General features: G+C 41.2%; 1 protein-coding gene across 3 annotated transcripts; it reads left to right on the forward strand.

Moving 5' to 3' along the window:
* Nucleotides 1-305: 305 nt before the first annotated feature.
* SLC19A2 (solute carrier family 19 (thiamine transporter), member 2) lies at nucleotides 306-17532 on the forward strand. 3 transcript variants are annotated; one of them, XM_006764172.2, is made up of 6 exons: nucleotides 306-1251; nucleotides 6485-7087; nucleotides 11756-11978; nucleotides 13019-13211; nucleotides 13561-13702; nucleotides 15755-17532. In XM_006764172.2, the coding sequence occupies exons 1-6, from the start codon at nucleotides 1183-1185 to the stop codon at nucleotides 15881-15883; spliced, it is 1359 nt and encodes a 452-aa protein (XP_006764235.2). In that variant the 5' UTR covers nucleotides 306-1182; the 3' UTR covers nucleotides 15884-17532. The 3 variants fall into 3 exon arrangements, with proteins under 3 accessions (XP_006764235.2, XP_015419735.1, XP_015419736.1); XM_015564249.1 differs by lacking the exon at nucleotides 306-1251 and adding an exon at nucleotides 1276-1464; XM_015564250.1 differs by lacking the exon at nucleotides 306-1251 and adding an exon at nucleotides 5746-5970.
* Nucleotides 17533-20409: the final 2877 nt, after the last annotated feature.

Here is a 20409-nt window from a genome sequence, read left to right on the forward strand (position 1 = left end):
GGCTGGCGGGGCAAGGGGGGTGCATTTGGAGAAAACAGTGAAAACAGCAAGCCGCACTGTGCACCTGGTAAAGGTCTAGTAAATATGCGCTGATGGAAAGCAGGGACCCACATGCTTTTCTCGAAGGACCGCCCTCCCGCTCCTGCAGCCCCACCCCTCCCGTCCCTGACTCTGTTTACTGCGGGCGAGATGGATGCGCTCAAATTAGGAAGGACCAGGACAGCGGGAGCCCGGCGTCTTCATCGGCCTGGATTCTCAGTAGGATGGGACTGTGTCCAAGGATTTGCTGTCCAAGCAGATACTTAGATGGTATCGCAGAGTTGGCACTTAATTACAGTTTTCCCTGCATTGTGCATTGTTGCTTCACAGATGTTAGTTTTGCTCCTCAGCTGCACGGTGAGGTCTTGCAAAACTTGTGTGATGGTCAGAGTGATTGGGAGCCCGCAGTCCCTGAGCAAGAACTTCTTGCTGGTTGATTTTCCCTGGATGAGGGGGTGTGCGTACCTCAGAAGTTCCCTGTGTGCTTTGAAAACGTCCAACTCTCAAACCGTAGGGTCAGTCTCCACACCTGTGTTTTTTGAAGAAGAAAGACTTTATATTAACTGCAACAGGAACTAAACTCAGGGCGGCCCCACAAAACCAGAATAAAGCCGGCTCAACATGCTCTCCCTTGAAGGCTACAAAGCCTGAAAGCTGAGGCCTGGCGCCCCTTCTGGAAAGCGGGGTGGGCGCTGGTTGGCTCGCCCCTTTTGCCCAGGCTCACTTTTCCTCCAGTTGCGGTGACATGCTCCCATCTAAACCTTGCTCTTCTCCCTGGAATTAATCACCGCTCAGTCTCCCTGCCTAACAGGTCAGAGCAGGATGTCATTACTCACAGCGCACTCGGTTACGGCATCGCTCCTCCGTCTCTAAGGTCCCTCGTTGGGGAGTTGAAGGGCGGGTGTTGAAGTCTGGATGGAGGGTTTCATTTGAGTTTCTCATAGTCTCACCTCTCGCAAGTGTCACTGACTTTGACCCAACTTCAGGTCTTCTGTTTCGCAGTCTTGGGGCCCACTCCCCAAGGGACTGCAACAGCTACTCATTACATGTTTGAATTTTTATACGGTAGTAAAATGGAAAGGGCCAACTCTTGTGAACAGAACGGTTTTACAAGAAGAACATGCCTGCAGTAAATAGGAGAGAATGATCCTGGACCCCCAGCACGGCCCCTGGGTCGGAGGTGTAGGCACTGAAGCAGAGGTGATACTGCTGGTGAGCTGCTGACAATTAAAGTTGCATGTGAACTGCCATGTGATCGCTGTGTGCACCTTGCCTGACCAAGCGCACGGCCAAGAAACATTCTCCCAGTGTTGATGTTTGAAAGGCAATCTGTTTTGTCACGTGCCCTGGGCAAAGAGTTGCTGTGGGATGTTCCATGCTGTGGGACGTGCCCTGTCTTACCAGAAAGCTTTCAAGCTTTCTAGGGTGAGTGAAATATGTTCAGGGGCATAGAAATAAAGCGGGGGGTGGGGGGGGCGGGGTAGGCAGGCCCCGGAAATATTTGCTGATTGTGTAACAAAACCGTAGCACACTTCTGTTATTGCAAATTAGACAAGGAAGAGGGCAGGGTTTGGAGAGAAAGCGAGTGTCTGGGGAAAGGGATGCCATTTGTCTCTGAGGACTCTGGAATTAGGGCTGAGTCTGTTGGCTGCGCAGTGTGGCTGTCTTCACCCTCTCCAGAATCCTAGATTTTTAAAAATAATCAAGAATTGAAATAAATAGAACAATGTGTTCTTTCTGACTGAGTGCCTGCTTTCACCAATGACAGAGAAATAAAAATATGACATGGTTTTTAGGCAGAGCGAATGTTAATCGTGCTCAGTGATGTTTGTGTTGAAGTTTGTATTTCCTCCTAGAAGACTTGAGAAGGGCCAAGCTGGAGCGTCTTAAATAGGGCTGTTGTTAGCCATGTCCAAAGACAAAAGGAGGGAAGGAAGGACAGACTCTCAAAAGATTTTTTCTTATATCTCAGGGAAAATGTTTACCTCTTTTAGGTACCGTTGGTAAGTTTTAAACAGGTTAAAATTTGATTGTTTCCCAAGAGCGGAAAGACAAACATTTAACAAAATAGAGCTCTTTACCTACAAAATATTTTTAACCCTTTCATCTTTTTTAGCGTGTGATTTGACAAACATTCACTACCCTTCTTTGATTTTCTTAAACATTCCACCTTCTCTGCCTGCTATTTCAGAGCCTTACAGAACTTGGCTCTTACCTCCGGAACAGCCGTATCTTTCACGGCCTGCATCCTTCTCCCCCTGGCCCTCTTCCCCAGGCCCTAGCTCCTGCCTCATTCATCTTAGAGTCCTCAGTCCAGCTCGGCCAGGGGCTCATCTCCTGGTCTGTACTCAAAGATGAGATCTCAGCCTGGAGAAACCCTCCCTTACATGTGTATCTGTTGATAACAAAACTTTGTTAGCCTCCAACTTCCTCATCCGTAAGGCCCATCTCACAGAAGCAACCCCGTATTTCTGATCTCCCTGATCAATAGTGCATGTGTGTGTATTCCACACTAGTTCAGAGCTCTTGGAGAACAGGCTTCATTTTATTCTTTTTTCTTGTAATCTTCATACAGCTTGAAAACAGTGTTGTGCAAATAAATGCTTATTAGTTTAACTGAACTTGATTCTAAAATAAAGTCTAAATCTGAATTAGAAACTAAAGCCGAACTACCTCCCCTTGACTTTTCTATCTCAGAAGAAAGCCACAAATTAGTCCTGGCCCCAAGAGTTATGACAGGCGCCTTACAATAAAATCAGTTCCTTTTGCTCACATGGCAGATTTTACCTGACATAAGGTATTGTCCAGGGTCTGGACAGTAGAGCCTGTAATTTGTCCATTTCTGCATGTAGAAAGTTTCCCTTCAAGATTCAGAATATCAAAGAAGCACTTTTGGTGTGACAGCTTCTTGGAGGCATTGAGAGAGAAGGGATCCTTTCTTTTTGGAAACCCAATGGCTAACCTCTGGAGATGTGGTCTTTATCTCTTCATGAATGCCCTATACAAGCACCTCAATGCAGGCTGAAAAAGCTGCTGTAGCCCTGGCCAGTGTGGCTCAGTTGGGTCAAATGTCCTACCGTGCACCCGAAGGTCAAGGGTTCAATTCCTGGTCAGGGCACATACCTAGGTTGCAGGTTTGATCTCTGGCCAGGGTGCATATAAGAGGCAACTAATTGATCTCTCTCTCTCTCTCTCTCTCTCTCCCTCTCTCTCTCTCTCTCCCTGTCTTTCTCTCTTTCTCTATCTCAGAAAAAAAGCTGCTGCAGGCATTAGAAGTAACCCTGGAACACAGTAAATGATCAATACCAGTTTTCTGATTGGAGAAATGAGGCATTGAAGCACGGTGGATTCAGAATATCTAGGTCCAGTGTCTCCCTCCTCCAGTTACGACCTATGATAACCTGGGCGACAGTTGATGTAACCTTTCTCTGAGGCCAGGTTCCTCAGTTTTAAAATAGGGATGACAGGCATTTCCCTCCTGGGGTTGTTGTTTGGATTGAATGGGGTCATGTAGGTGAGGTGACTAGCAGAGTGTGTAGCTCCTCAGTAGAGATTTGCTATTCTAATGCAGGTCACACTGTGAGAGGGACATTCATGTCAGGTGGGTCCTCTCTCACAGGAGAAAAGTCTGGTTTCCGGTTTAGAGTAAGTTAAAGAGAAGCCATCTGGCCTCTGCCCGCTTGCCTTTTGTTTTTGTTTCTACTTGGCATTGCAGGTCTGGCAAAGTTACTTTTCCTCATCTTCATGGTCTATATTGTGGTTTTCTATTAGGAATAGCAACAGACTTATAAGTATAAACACTTTAAATCAGTAATTAAAAGGATGAGATTTATGTAATGAAAATTTGGCAGGTAATCATTTGGGGACAATTATTATTGAAAGGTGTATAAAGTCTCAGTACAGACCATATGACTAAAGTGAAGAAGTAAGTTAAAGTCCAGAGGGGTGTGGTAGAAAACAGAAGGTGGGGTATGGAAGGAAGTGGTGGAGGGCGTTTTAAGGGGGAGGTGTGGTGGCTAATAGCTTTGTGGTGCTTTGTTGGGGAAATGGGAAGGTGAAGAAACCTGCTAAGTCAAACCCAGGAGGCACTTTCCAACTGAAGAAAACTGTAGGAGGGTATCTATAAAACTACAGGCAAAAAAGCAGTGGGAACTTGTTAATGGAACACAACTACGAAGTCTGTCGGGAAGCCTTCACTCTTCCCGGCCTTCATCTCAGGGCACTCTTGGTGCCTTTGCTTTCTACTGAGAGGCATCTTCCACGGTGGTTAAGCCAGCCAAGTGTGCTTTGTTCCTCATTTGCTAAAATTTCCACACTTCTGAATTTAGAATCATTTCCACAGTTCTCGATTATACTTTCATGCACATGTTCAGGTCAAGAACATTTTCTGATCTAGTGGAGGTTGCTAATTGACTTACAAACACAAGTTAGATAAAAATTCATGAAGGTGAGGCTCTTAGACAAATCACTTTTGGTATTCGGCCGATCAGAAAGAAAAATCAAGTCTGGAATGTATTTTAGATTATGTTGTACTTTTATAGTTGTGCTCCGCGCTGGCAAAAGATTTCACAATAATTGTTTACTCTGTTGCTCCTCTAAAACCTTAAAACAGCCCATTTTATACTTGGGTAAACAGAGGTATACATAAGAGTTAAAAAGAAAGTCATCCTTGAACTTAGATTATCAAAGTCTAGGGTTACAGTGCACCACTGCAAAGTATTTAGCCTGTTACCAAGACGACCTTTTAGAAAGCACTTAAAAACTGGGGCCATTGCTCTAGCCAGTTTGTTCAGTGGATAGATCATCGGCCCAAGGACTGGAGGGTCCCAGGTTCAATTGCAGTCAAGGGCACATACCTCAGTTGCAGGCTCTGGCCCTGATGAGAGAGGCAACCAAGTGATGTGTTTCTCTTACATCAATGTTTCTCTGTCTCTCCCCCTCCCTTCCACTCCCTAAAAATCAATGGAAAAAAATATCCTTGAGTGAAGATTAACAAAAAAAAAAGATTGGGGGCCACTGATGCAGAATTTGAAATGATCTTTAAAAACTGACTGGTCTAGACCTTGCTAGACACTAGGCACGTATAGGAGGAAGGAGAAGTCTCCTATGATGACTGTTATTGGAAGAATGGGCAGGACAGTTCAGTTAGTTTAGCTAATTCATGTTGTTCCAAGTGGTCTGTATGTTCATGGTAGTCCTCAAATCTTCAGACCTATGAATAAAGTGGAATAAGTGATTTACACATATTCTCTCATTTAATCCTTGCAACAATAACCCTATGGTATAGGTCTTACCTTCTTTTACTGATAATGGAGAGTAAGTCTAACGGGAACTAGAAGAACTTGCCTCGGATCACACAGCAAATGATGAAACTGAAATTTTAGCTGGAAGTCTTAATGGTTTAGTGCTTATTTTAAAGATTATTTCTGTTATATGTCAATTTTAAAAATACATTAAAAATAAATAGCCAACACTGCTACTTTTTCAAGCAAAAAGAAGGACACAAAGTTGCCCATAATTCTACCACCCACAGATATTCTATCAAGTTTGTAAACAGCCCAGCCATTATGGCTCAGCGGTTGAGCATCGACCTATGAACCAGGAAGTCACATGCCTAGGAAGTCAATCCCCAGTAGGGGGCATGCTGGAGGCAGCAGATCAATGATTCTCTCTCATCGTTGATGTTCCTATCTCTCTATCCCTCTTTCTTCCTCTCTGAAATCAGTAAAACATATATATCTTTAAAAGATTGTAAACAGATCAACTCTTTTATTCCTGGGCTCCCAAAGAAATGAAACTTATAATGAGAGGATTCAAATCAGTCCTAATCAATCAAGCAGTAAGATCAAGGCTTCCTGTCCTGTGCCTCGAAGAAGGAATTGACAATGATTCCAAGGGATTTATTTGTTTTGAAGACATTTATTGAGCCAGGTATGTCCTAAACAGTATGCCAGCTATTAAGTTGTGCCAATGAGTCCACCCTTAAAGAACTATAAGGCAGCGGTTCTCAGATCTGACTCATGTTAAAATCTGGGAGGTTTTTAAAAAATGCCGATGGCTGGGCATCCAGAATTCTCAAAGCTCCTTGGGAAATGTGCAGCCGTGGCTGAGAACCAGTGATGTGAGGAACGGGGAGATGACATACAAAGCAGTGTCCAGAGAGCCTTGAGTGTTGTGGTACAAAGATTGTCAGCGCCCGCAGTCTCCCAGGGCGAGGAAGCCTAAGAACGAGGCCTTGATGAATGGGCAGGATTTTAAGAAAAAGATGGAGTGGAAATAGGGAAGTATATTCCAAACACTATTCAGAACTGTTGTCATGATTTCTTTGGTTGGTAAGGATGAGGTATTTGAGGTATTGGTAGGTTGTTTTATAAGAATAAATTGTTATGAATATTCCAGGTCCTTTGATATCACTAATAACTTTTTATCCTTCTTTGCCTATCAGGTCTACAATGAAATTTATCCAGTATGGACTTACTCTTATCTGGTGCTGCTGTTTCCTGTGTTCCTTGCCACAGACTACCTCCGTTACAAACCCGTCATTCTGCTGCAAGGGCTCAGCCTTATCGTCACATGGTTCATGCTGCTCTATGCCCAGGGACTGCTGGCCATTCAGTTCTTGGAATTCTTCTATGGCATCGCCACAGCCACTGAAATCGCCTATTACTCTTACATCTACAGTGTGGTAGACCTGAGCAGGTACCAGAAAGTCACAAGTTACAGTCGAACTGCCACCCTGGTGGGCTTCACAGTGGGCTCTGTCCTAGGGCAAATCCTCGTCTCAGTGGCAGGCTGGTCTCTGTTCAGCCTGAATGTCATCTCTCTTACCTGTGTTTCTGTGGCTTTTGCCGTGGCCTGGTTTCTGCCTATGCCACAGAAGAGCCTTTTTTTCCACCATGTTCATTCTACCTGCAAGGGAGTGAATGGTATCAAGATACAAAATGGTGGTATTGTGACTGACACCTCAGCTTCTAACCACCTTCCCGGGTGGGAGGATGTTGAGTCAAAAATCCCTCTAAATGTGGAGGAGCCTCCCATGGAGGAACCGGTAAGTCCAACTTTGAATGTCTTGTGGCTGCTACTCGGGGGCCAGGCCAGCAGTGAAAAAACAGACAGGAAACCCCCTATGCTAGGCCTTGTATTCACGTGGACTCAGGTTTTATCCTGAGTTGGATGGAGGTTCATTCATTCATTGATTCAAGATAAGGTTGATGTAAATTAGGAATGACAAATGTGTTTTCCTCTGGAGTGAATGACCTTCAAGGTTGGACTGGCACAACATTCTATTGCTTGTGTCAGAGATGTTTTAGAAGCCACAGTAAGGGCTCTCTCTTCTTTCATCTTTCAATCCCCAGAACTTGGCATATAAATACAGCACTCAGAAAATTTTTGCTAAATGAATAGGTGAAATGATTCCAACAAATGATGAATATCTACTTCCAGTTTCTCACTTGAAGCCAAAGTGTTTATGGATAGGAATTACTATCCTCTTCTGTGCTGGAAATTTTACTTTGCCGAAGTGCATAGTAATGAATAATACAGGAGATGAGGATCCAAAGGAATATTTAAGAAGATGAAATAATGTTAGAAGTGTGACTATGAAATTGTTTCTTAGCTGAGGTATGCCATCCAAATAATTCATCCATCCATTCTCTCTAGCCAGGAAGACTCACTGCCTCCCCCAGTCAGTCACCCTTTAATATGAGTTTATCTTTCTGTCAGGTTATAAGCTATGAGAGGCAAGATTCATTTCAAACATACTGAATTAATCTTAGTTTTCTTGGGAGGTGTTTGTTAATAAGCCTATTAACATTCCATCTTTGTAGACGGTTCTGTCAGGCATAAAGCCAAGCTCCGTATGCTTTGTGGGCCGGCTGAGAGTAAAGGACCAGCATGAATAGAGCCTGGCTCTCCACCTGGAGTTAATCCAACTTGTTTCAACGTGGCATCTAATGTCCTCATCGAAAATTACTCTCTTTCGCCTTCCCCCATTCTTCACTCTGGTTACTCGTTGAAATGTAGGTTATCATCCCAAAGAGCTTGGGTCACACTTTAGAGCCTGGGTGACACTTACCATAAACTCACTTTGACTATTAGGGCAGCTTCAGTCAGAGTTACCAGGAACTAAGTAGAAATGAAACGCTGGTTCCATCAGTTTGTTAGGTGATGCCAGAGACTCAACAAAGAGTTGATGAGGAAGGGAAAGGAGTACGAGTGGTTGTTTGATAGATCTCATGTAGAAAAAAGAATAAGAACCTTTTAAAAATCTGTCTCAAATGTGTCAAAATGGCTTTAGCTAAGATTAATATGTACATACATATCTATAATACATGTATATTTTTAAAAATGTTAACATATTGACCATAGTTCTAAAGAATTTTATAGACCAGTTAAGTTTTAAACTTTTTTGAATATGAATAGGAAACTACTTAGTAAGAAACATTTTACATAGCAACCAGTACACAGGTGTGTGTGTGTGTGTGTGTGTGTGCGCGCGCACATGCGTGTGTGTATATACACACACACACACACACACACACACACACACTAGAGGCCCGATGCACAAAATTTGTGTAAGCAGCCTCAGCCCTCGCAGCCCCGGCTGCCTTGGGGGCTTCGTCCAGAAGGTTGTCTGGATGGTCATTCTGCTGTTTGGTCTAATTAGCATATTAGCTCTTTATTATAAAGGCTATATTTGTGTTTGTGTATGTGTATATACATATACACATACACACACACATATACTTTTTATGTAACTGAAACCATGGTTTTTAAAATACATTATTCTGACACATTCCATTCACTTTATTTTTTATCATGTGATCGTTGCTCACTAAATTGATTTTATTACCTACTAATGAGTTGAAAACTAGTCAATTAATGAGTTGAAATCTACAGTCATAGAGCAACTTGATATTTGTTGTTTATAGATAGGCAAAGTATGAATACTTGACATGCTGAATAATTAGAGTTAAAAGTGATTCAAACCACAAGTCTTAGAATAATAAGAGCATCTTAAAGTTACAAGGGACATTAGATCTCATCAACCCTCTCATGTTAGAGAAGAGGATCGGGATCAGAGATCGTGGCTGTAGAATTAGACAGATATACTCCTAAACATAGTGAAGAATATACGGGAGAGTCACTTCACCCTATACTGTGCTCCATGAAGTCTTTCACTGGGAGACAACAGTCAGAGCCATCATGTTGGTTACAGTGTGGTGAAAATTAGGGTTCAAGCCATACCATGATGTCCTTGGCTTTGCTCCTGGCACCCCAACAGGCAGGCAGTGCTGCTTGGCGCTTACAGCCCTAAAATACTGCTTTTCTTTGACAAGCCTGAAGGAAAGTCAAAATATGGATGGTGGAGATTGCACTGTCATTTTAAGTTGACAAAGCTCATAACTGAACCATAAGTTGAAGTAATTATGGTAAAGAAGAATATGTAGGTAGGTTGGTGGTTTGATCTTGATTTTATAGTAAGGGAAAATGGGCTAGCAAGTGACAGGGTATCGAGAAGTAATGATTGGTAAGAGTACTGAATGGCTTCTGAAAGCTATTGTCTGAGTTGAGACCTGAGTAACATAAAGGAACTAGCCATGAAAATCAGAAAAAAGTGCAGTCCTGACTCATAGAACCATATTTTGACAAATAATAAGTTTGTCAAACTTATTCTCAAAAGTTCCCATCGTAGCCATTGATTTGACTATAGATAAATTTCCCTTTGCACAACTGAGCTCAGTAAAGAGTGGCCTTTAACTTGTAAAGACTTAATTATACCCTTTCAAGGTTCTATTTAAAGGAAAAGAGGCTACACAAAATTAACTCAAACTGGATTAAGATTTGAGACAGTAAGACCCGAAACATTAAACTCTTCAAAGAAAACAAAGGCAGTAAGCTTCATGACATTGGTCTTGGCAATGATTTTTAAACCTGACACCAAAAGCAAAAGCAAGAACAGCAAAAATAAGTGGGTCTGCATCAAACTAAAAAGCTGCATAGCAAAGGAAACAGTCAACAAAATGAAAGAGCAATCTACTGAATAGGAGAATATATTTGCAAATTATATATCTGACAAGGGGTTAATATCCAAAATACATAAAAAACTAATACAACTCAATAGTAAAAAAGAAAAATCCAATTAAAAAACAGGCAAAAGATCTGAATAGATATTTTTCCAAAGAAGACATGCACGTTACTAACAGATACAAGAAGAGATGCTTCTAATCACCAGGGAAATGCAAACAAAACCACACACACCTGTTGGAATGGTTGTTCTCAGAAAGATAATAACAAGTACAGTGGGGCCTTGTCTTACGAGTGTCCCGACTAATGAGTTTTTTGAGATACCAGCTGTCTCTCGGCCAATTTTTTGCTTTGAATTGACAGAGTAATTTGAGTTAACAAGCTCCTTAACGAGCTCGGTCTCAGTGTCTCAGAATGAGTTAAACTCGTAAGTCAAGGCCGCGCTATATTGGTGAGGATATGGAGAAAAGGAAACCCTTTGTCACTATTGATAGAAGTGTAAATTGAACATTCATATGATCCAGCAATTGTACTTCTGGGTATTTATCTGAAGAAAACAAAAACACTAACTCAAAAAGATATCTGCACCCCCATATTCATGGTAGCATTAGTTAAAATAGCCAAGATAAGGAAACAACCTACATGTCCGTCAATGGATGAACCAATAAAGAAAATGTGGTGTATAATAATAAAAAATTATTAGCCATAAAAAATGAGTTCTGCCCTGGCTGGGTGATTCAATTGATTGGAGCTTTGTTCTGTGCACCAAAAGGTTGCAGGTTCAGCTCCCAGTCAGGGCACCTACCTTGATTGCCTACCCGCGGTTCTCAACCTATGGGTCGCGACCACTGAAAATACATCCTGCATATCAGATATTTATATTACAATTCATAACAGTAGCAAAATTACAGTTATGCAGTAGTAACGAAAATAATTTTATGGTTGGGGGTCACCACAACATGAGGAACTGTATTAAAGGGTCGCGGCATTAGGAAAGTTGAGAACCACTGTATCCGATCCCTGATTGGAGAAGGTAGCCAATTGATGTTTCTCTCATACATCAATGTTTCTCCTTTCCTCTCTCTCTAAAAACTAAATACATAAACACATCCTTGTGTGAGGATTAAAGGGAAAAAAAAGAATGAATTCTTGCCATTTGCAGACAACATAGATGGACTTCAAATATATTATGCTACGAGAAATAAGTCAAAAAGAGAAAGACAAATACCATACGATCTCACTTATATTTGGATTCTCAAAACAAAAAGCACACACACACAACCAAAAACCCAAAAGCTCACAGATATAAAGAACAGATTGGGATTGGGCAGTAGGAGAAATGGGTGAAGGAGGTCGAAAGGTACAAACTTCCAGTTATAAAATAAGTCCTGGGGCTACAGTGTTCAACATGGTGATGACAGTATTGCATATTTGAAAGTTGCTAATGAAATAGGTCTTAAAAGTTCTCATTACCAGAAAATTTTATAACTATGTATCAAGAGTTTATTCTTGTATTATTATTTATTGTTATTTTCCATATGAACAACTGCAAACCTACTTTTGCCCCACCCTGTACATATTTTTCACAAAGGAAAAGAGTAACACCTGTTAAGTTAAATGTTGAGCCTATACAATTGCTCCTGTCCAGTTGCCTTCGAGATGGGTGAGCTTTCTTCCCTTTGGTTTGTAGGAGCCCCAGCCAGACCGGCTCCTTGTGCTGAAGGTCCTGTGGAACGACTTCTTGATGTGCTACTCCTCCCGCCCGCTGCTCTGCTGGTCGGTGTGGTGGGCCCTCTCCACCTGTGGCTATTTTCAAGTGATCAACTACACACAGGGCCTGTGGGAGCAGGTGATGCCTTCTCGCAATGCTGCTATCTATAACGGAGGCGTGGAGGCCGTTTCCACCTTACTGGGTAAGCAGTGCTGCATTAGGGATGGTTAGGAGGGGGATTCCTCTGGTAGTCATCAACCATTATCAGGTTTTCTCTCCTCTCCCAAACTTGAAGTAACTCCAAAGAATGACTTACTTACTTTGAGCTCTGATGTTATAATTCAGTGGTTCTCAACCTTCTGGCCCTTTAAATACAGTTCCTCATGTTGTGACCCAACCATAAAATTATTTTCGTTGCTACTTCATAACTGTAATGTTGCTACTGTTATGAATCGTAATGTAAATATCTAATATGCAGGATGGTCTTAGGCGACCCCTGTGAAAGGGCCGTCCGACCGCCAAAGGAGTCGTGACCCACAGGTTGAGAACCGCTGTTATAATTCATGTATATTAACTTAGTCCTTACAAAATTCCTGAGATAGGTGCAGTTGCCATCCCATTTTACAGTTGAGGAAACCATGGACAGATAGGTTACTAACTTGCCCAAGGTAATGAAGATGGTAAGTAGTGAGGTTAAGATTTGAACTCAGAACTGGTGCATTGACCGCTTTATTCTATTGTCCCTTTCTACTTTGTTGACAGGCCTCATAAAGGTTTTCACATGATTTCTGTAAACACTTATAACTGCACCTGGCACTTAGGAGCACTCCGTAGATTTTAGCTGTCATTATCATTGTCATTTTCCCAAAGGGCAGGGATGCCCTGTTGCCATGTTCTCAGTGGCTCCTCGGGGAGGAGGAGAGGCCCTGTCCTACCACGGCTTACCGGGAGGAGCAGTGGTTCTTCTGGACATTGCCTCTGCCTCAGCCGCATTTCTTTAGCAGCCTCCCTGGAGCTGTGGCCTCCTTTCCCATCTCATTGCCAGCCACCCTGATTCAGTCTCTCATCCTCACACTGGCTCCATAGCATTTATTCCATCAAGTCCAATTCTCTGCCTCCCTTTCAAGGCCCTCCCTAATCTTGAGCACCCTCTATATAAGTTCACAGCTTTAAAATGGAATAATCTAAGCTGATTTAAATTTTTTTAAATAGTCTTTATTTATTTTTCTTGTCATTCTGCAGGTGCTGTCGCCGTTTTTGCAGTTGGTTACATAAAAATATCCTGGTCCACTTGGGGAGAAATGACACTGTCGCTGTGTTCTCTCCTGATTGCGGCCGCAGTGTACATCATGGACACCGTGGGTAACATTTGGGTGTGCTACGCGTCCTATGTTGTCTTCAGAATCATCTACATGTTACTCATCACTATAGCAACGTATGTATTTTATTCAAAGAAGCATTAGGAAAAGTTGTGATTGGATAAACCTTTTGATTTCTTTACAAAGAAATTAAATTTTCTAAGTAAGAGAGGCAAATGGGAGAAAGCACTGTATTGTTTGTTTTCTCCTAAGGAAGCATTTCGGCAAGGTTCATTTAATTCCTCGTTCACGTGTCCCCACTGTTTCCAGATTTTGCATGAGATTTAAGTCATTTAGCAACAAAATACTTTTCACTTAGTTGGGAAGGTGATTGACAGTAGAAAGAAGGGGGTACCCTTCCCATTTAAATTAAAATTTTAACTACCCAGGAAGAAATTCTTATCTATTTGTTCTTTATTTGTTAAGTTTTCAGATTGCAGCAAACCTCAGTATGGAGCGCTATGCCCTAGTGTTCGGTGTCAACACCTTCATTGCTCTGGCCCTGCAGACGCTGCTCACGCTCATTGTAGTCGATGCCAGTGGCCTTGGCTTAGAAATCACAACTCAGGTAAGAGCTGTTTTGCACTGAAGAAGTTACACCTTGATCAGGGTGGCATGCCTAATGAAAAGAAATTCAAACAGCCCAGTGGTCAGCAAACTGTGGCTTGTGAGCCACATGTGGCTCTTTGGCCCCTTGAATGTGGCTCTTCCACAAAATACCATGTGCGGGTACGCACGTACAGTGTGATTAAAACTTCGTGGCCCATACGCAGAAGTCAGTATTTTGTGGAAGAGCCACACTCAAGGGGCCAAAGAGCCGCATGTGGCTCGCGAGCTGCAGTTTGCTGACCACTGGTATAGACTGACGTCACATAAAAAGTAACGGCGTCCCCTCCTGTCAGTCCTCCGCCTCTGTAGTTCTTTGCTACCTGGAGCATGTTGGGGACAATCCTGCCTTACCTCACAGCTAAGTCTCCTCCCTTCTTTATTTAATCCCCCCCCCCAGATACCAAGGTAATGACTTGCTGTTGATGAATAGCATTCTGACTCTTAACACACGACCTATTGAGAAAACACCTGTACAAACACCCAAGACTATGTGAACACATTTCTTCATTGAGGGATCGAATGGTTGCATATGCCTTCAGGCATTGTGAGCCTATAGGTAGGGTTTGCTCTGTACTTTGGCAAAACAGGCGATTAAATCAAAAAGTGCCCCCTCCAGGCCAGAATATTGCTTCTCCATTATTCTTACACATTAGTTTTCTTAGAATAGAAAGACCCAACATATCAGCAGTAATTAACTGTATTTTTATGGATGAGGTCTAAGAGAAATCATAATAATAGGTAATGTGTGCTGAGCGCTTTCTATGTGCCAGGTACTTAAATAGGATTTTGTAGAGTTGTCAGGCTTAGAATGGAGAAAAGAATCTGAGAGTTAAGTAATGTTGAGTGTTAAGGTCACCGAGTCAACAATAGTGGCGCAGAGCTAGGACCTCAACCAGAATCTAACTCCGAAGCCTGCTTGCCTTGCACTGCATTTGCCTCAGAAAGGTGGAGGGGGGAGCAGAGGAGGGGAGCTTATTACTTTCTGTTTCCCAGTTACTACTGGCAGTAGAAACCTCAGAAGACCTTGCAAGAGTGAGGAGCTTCATTAAGGATGGAGGGTAGGACAGAAACTAGAACCTGTCATCCTGCTATAAAGATATGGATTTAAACATATGGGATAATAGAAATTTGTGGGCTGTGCTGAACCTGTAGCTGCAATGATTAACAGATTTCCTACAGGAAAACGTATCCAATCTTTTAAAAACCTAGTTCAAAGACTTAGAGCTACTCTCTTATTGAACCCATGGACCAGCTTACATGTATTTAGTAAGTTATTTTAAGAAGAATATAGTGGTGACTATGTTGCTAACCTATATAGCCACATTAAAAAGTCGGCTTAGAGAGGATCCATAAAAAATGTAATCCTATAATGGAATATACAGGGTGGGGCAAAAGTAGGTTTATAGATACACAGTTTATTCATTATTATTATGTATTAATTATTGTATTATTTTCCGTAAAACAACTATAAACCTCATTTTGCCCCAATCTGTAGTTGACCTTCTACTGCCCTCTTCTGGGGAAGAAGCAAAGTTCTTGATCTTCAGAACTTGGCGTGTTAGTCATACCCAGGTGCCAATCTGCCAGCTTGAGGCTAGAGACCATGAGTCAGTGACAACAACAAAATTACCAACAGTAGTATTAACAGCATCGCCATGGCGCTAATAAACATTTACATGCATGATGTCATCCCTTCCCAACAACCCTGTAAAGTAGGAAATACAAATTCCATTTGGTAAGTGAGGTTAAGGTTCAGAGATTAGGTATCTCAATCAACATCACACAGCTGGTCAAGGATGTCATCAGGATTCACACTTAGGCATCCAGGCTTCTGTACCTCCACACCTGCTGCCTCTGTGTTTTCAGTGCCTGGCCCATTGGGTAAACACACTATTTTTTAAAGTTTCATTGAGAAACTGAATTCCTTTTCATTATAGAGTACGTTTTCATGCGTGTAATACAACAGCTCTTCTTATTAATAATCCTCTACATGACTTGTTTCCCCCTTCAGTTCCTGATCTACGCAGGTTATTTTGCACTCATCGCTGTGGTTTTCCTGGCTAATGGTATAGTCACGATTATGAAGAAATATACAAAGCAGGAAGATCCAGAGTCAAGTTCTCAAGTAACCACTTCATAATATACTACTGACAAGCTTCTTATAGCAAGAACTCCGCACAGCCACAGTCCCTGGATGTATTTAATTTGTTAAGGTGTAGAACATATATTTATGAATGTGCATTTCATGGCTTCAAAGCAGCCAATTGACTATACCTGTGTTTCTGGCGTAACATGATCATGTTCAGAGGAACAGAAGGAAAGTTTGTTTATTTAAGGATGACTTTTTTCTGATTCAAAAGTGAACTTGATTTTGAAAACCAAATCATCGTGAGCAGTCAAGCAGCACATGGTGTTGTATACTTGATAGCAAGTGAGCTGGATGTCTCATAGGTCAAGTACTCCTACAGCTGATGAGACAGAAGCTTGAGACCAAGGTCTCACAGGGGCACCGATGTTACAGGTCAAAATAGGAATATGTTGTAACAGCACCTGTCTCTGTACAACTTAATTCTTATTTTGTGTTACTCATGTGCACTTGTGTTTCTACAGATGAAAGTTGTCCTATCACAGGCAATATTTGCTCTGGTTTGGTGTCCTGTCCTATAAGGAGTATGTGTTATTTCTAATAAGTTATGTTTAAGAATTCATTGTATGAATGTTCCCATCTTGCGAATTATGTATTTGTGTGGATTTTTGTTTGAAGTATATGTTTGCGTTATTCTATGCTTCCCAGAGAAGCTCATTTAGTTAGAAAATAAGGCAAGTTTTGAAGCCTGCTAATAAGCAGTGAAGAGACCTAATCAGAAAATGTAGGTAGATTTCCTCGTCTTTTATTCCTCAGTGGGAAGGACTGTTAATTCCATGATGAAAAGTTAAAATATGGGCTAAAGACACAACTAGCACGGTAAGCGCCCAGCCTGTTTTGTCTTCCGGGCGGAAAGTATAGTGTCAGTCACCAGTGACTGACATGGCGCTTACTGTGCGAGCCCACTCTGTATTTGCATTCCCTTTTATTTCCAAAATAAAATGACACAGTCTTTTTCAAATAACTTCACCTCCATTTATAACTTTTATATTTGTCCTTCTTATCCAAGATAAGGTTGTCATTAGGAGTTGGATTCCAAGGCCTTTTCCACAAACTGAGCCTCTTTTCATTGATTTTAATGGGACAGGAACCAGGATAGATACGATTCCTGCACTTTGTACATTAAATCTGCCTTTGCTCTAAAGGTGGGTCATCTTTAATATTTGCTTAAAATAACAACTGCTAGTGATTCCAGTTCCAAGGTACTTGAAAAAAAATATTCTGTATACATTTATACATTAACAAATCAGCCTGCCTACCAAGTGGCTGCTGGAATATGTGAGACGTGAAGAGGACTTTAAAGCCAACTTTGTTGCCTTATCTTGAAAAGAACCTTGGTAGCTGCTTTCATCTGGGGGTGTTAATATTTTTCGAGTGACACAGCTAAACTGAATAATAGTGTCAAGATTGCAAAATTGACAGATATATTTGGTTTAAGCAGGAACTCTAAAAGTAAGTGAATAGAATAAGAATAGGTCATTTTCCATTCAACATCTTTTTGGATAGAGGGAAAGGAAAAGAACACTAGCTATGGAAGGGAAGAGGACATGATGTCTTAAAGTAACAGCCTGTAATTTTATATTTTATCTTTTATTTTGCTACATAGGGAATTGTTTACTCAGAAACAAATAGTAGAGTGGTACTTGAGGGATTTTATTTAATCTTTTTAAATAAAATGAACTGTTGTATAATCAAAGTGTTCATGTTACCAAAGCACTATCTCCCTGGAATTTAATTTGAAGTCTGTGGCACACACCTGGAGCCTTTACTTATTAAGACAGTAATAGGTGCACGTCTTGGTGGGTGGCCATGTTTGCAGAATGCTGAACACTATTTGCCAGTTGTACTGTATGCAGTTTTGCAAAGTGGAAATAATTTGTTGTACTTTTTATTCAATTCTGTATAGCTTATAAAATTATTTTTATTAAATAAATATTTTACAGTATATTTCCCTTTTTAAATCAAAATCATTTAAAATTTATCTTTTGCTTCAGTGGGACCTTTGTATTACATCTTTAAATCTTTTAATAATTTCTCATAAGACAGATTTCATTTTAAGCCTTCCCTCACCTGACCTTCCTAATTAACCTTGATGTCTTGTTAATTCTTCCGTTGTTTAGTGGTCTTTACCTTTGACTCTTCCCCTTATGTCTGTTGTTTTCCTAATTTTTTTCTAGCACTGCATTGCACTGTTCATTTTTCTTGATCTTAATCTTGATATCGCTCATCTCTGTTTTTAAAGCATTCTCCCTTTTAGAAACCGAAAAGGCCCACATTCCCTTCGGTGTTAATTGAATTTTTAAAATAAATGAAATCAATTCAAGGGCAGAAGCTACCATCTTGTTCTGAAACCTCTTAGCTTCTTTGTTCCCGCCCAGAATTTTCTGATACCCAGGGAAACATCTTCCTGCCATCCGTCATCATGTCCCAGAAACAAACCCATCCTTTCTTACAACAAATGAGCACCTTCCCTTTAATACCCGCTTCCAAAACCTGCTTCATTAAGGCATTCCATTGATTATCACCAAAGACTTGGGAATTTTTCATGGAAACAAAATTTTTTAAATTAAGTTTTCTATTCCTATATATCCCTTGTATCTGTAGGCCTTTCCGATTGTATGCCTTCTGTGCAGGGATCCTGTCTTATTTTTGTCTTTTGTTCCAGAACACATCCTAGTGCCACATGAATATTTATAATAATAAAAGGGTAATATGCTAATTAGAACAAACGACCTTCTGGACGAAGCCGGGGCTGCAAGTGAAGCCCAGGTCCCGGGTGCCAGAGGGAAGCCGGTGCCAGCAGCCGGGGGGAAGGAAGGCCTACTCTTGCATGAATTTCATGCATCAGGCCTCTAGTTGAATTATATAAGTGATATGCAATGGGCTCAATATAGCCACCTGCCAGTGCAATAGCTAAATCCCATTATTTTATAAAACATTAAGATTAAAATGATTACAAATAATCTCTAGTCCATGGACATTTTATTCAAGGCATTGTGCTTCAATGATAGAAACGGGATACTATTTTACTTAATCATGGCATCATAATTACTACCTTACATTTATATAACACAATTTAGTTTGGAAAAGGTGTTTTTGGACATCATCTCCTTTGATTCTGGAAAAGGATCTTGTAATCTAATTTCTTCTTTTTTTTTTCATTAATATTGATGGGAGGGAGTTCAAAATGCTAGGTTTTTAAAGAGTACATCATTGCCAACTTCCTCATACTTTTGATCAGTATTTCTACGATCCTTCTGTATTCCTTGATCGGAACTCAGGCCAATTATGGTTGAGACCCTGACAGGAACATTTTCTGCTGACTAGGAGAAATCAAATAGTTGCCACCTATCATAAGCTTTGAATTTCTCTGGAGTTATGTTTAGTTAACTCCCCCCTTCCCTGCCCCCAATATAAACTTCAATTAATGGAGCAGGTCTGCAAAATATCTCAACAAACACAAAAATATGAAAATACTCTGTCTGGACAGGTTAGAAGAAATGGATGATACGCTTAACTTGCCCAGCGATGGTAGTGATTTTAATAGACATGTTGGTTCACAGGTCGTCTTGCAGTGGTTTTCACCGTATGTCTGTGATATCTCAGAGGCAATTGGGATAGATTGCATTGTTATGCCCCTCCCCACCTGGTGTGTTTTATGCCAGAGATTCTGAACTACCTAAAGATCCTGGAGTAAACTCGATGGGCCCTCACAAATGCCACCGTCTGTCTGTGTGCAGTGCCCTGCCTGCCCTCTTGCAGTTTTTTCATTCTTCAGAAGTCAGCGCTGACATCAACACTCTGCAGAAGTCTTTTTATTGTCACCTTTTGCTAATCCTTTTTTTTTTTTTTAGCTAAATGCACCTTTGTGCACCACCCTGTGCTCTCTCTGTCCAACCCCATCTTCTTTTAAAGTGTGTGAACTCCTTCATGCAGATACAGTGGGGCCTTGACTTATGAGTGTCCCAACTAACGAGTTTTTTGAGATACGGTCTCTCAGCCAATTCTTTGCTTTGAGTGGCGAGCTAAAATTCAGGTTATGAGCCAGCTTCAGATACCCCACCGCTAGTTGGCGCAGCGAACGTCACAGTGAACGCCACAACATCAGCCCAGCATCACGTGTCTCACTCGTTCACAATTGATTTGACATACAAGTAATTTGAGTTACGAGCTCCGTCACGGAACAAATTAAACTCGTAAGTCAAGGCCCCACTGTATTAGAAATTAGTCCTAATATTTCTCTGCCTTTTTAAGTAAATGATGGTGAAATAAACCCTTTTTAAGTGGCGCAGGTTTATCACTGCAGATTATACAGTGTTGTAATTCAGTATTTGTCTCTGCTTGCCTGTAGAAAAGATGAGCCAAGATTGGAGTTTTATTCTAGGTAGCCCCTGCTTTGAACTCTTTTTACTTATTCTCCCTATTTGTCAGTCTGTCACCTTCTAATTGTTCTGTTGTTTTTATATATGCCTAAGCTACTGAACGACTGGTTAACCAGTTGCTATGATGCACACTGACCA

This window comes from Myotis davidii, unplaced genomic scaffold, assembly GCF_000327345.1.
Source record: "Myotis davidii unplaced genomic scaffold, ASM32734v1 scaffold401, whole genome shotgun sequence".
In the NCBI taxonomy this organism is placed as follows: Eukaryota; Metazoa; Chordata; class Mammalia; order Chiroptera; family Vespertilionidae; genus Myotis; species Myotis davidii.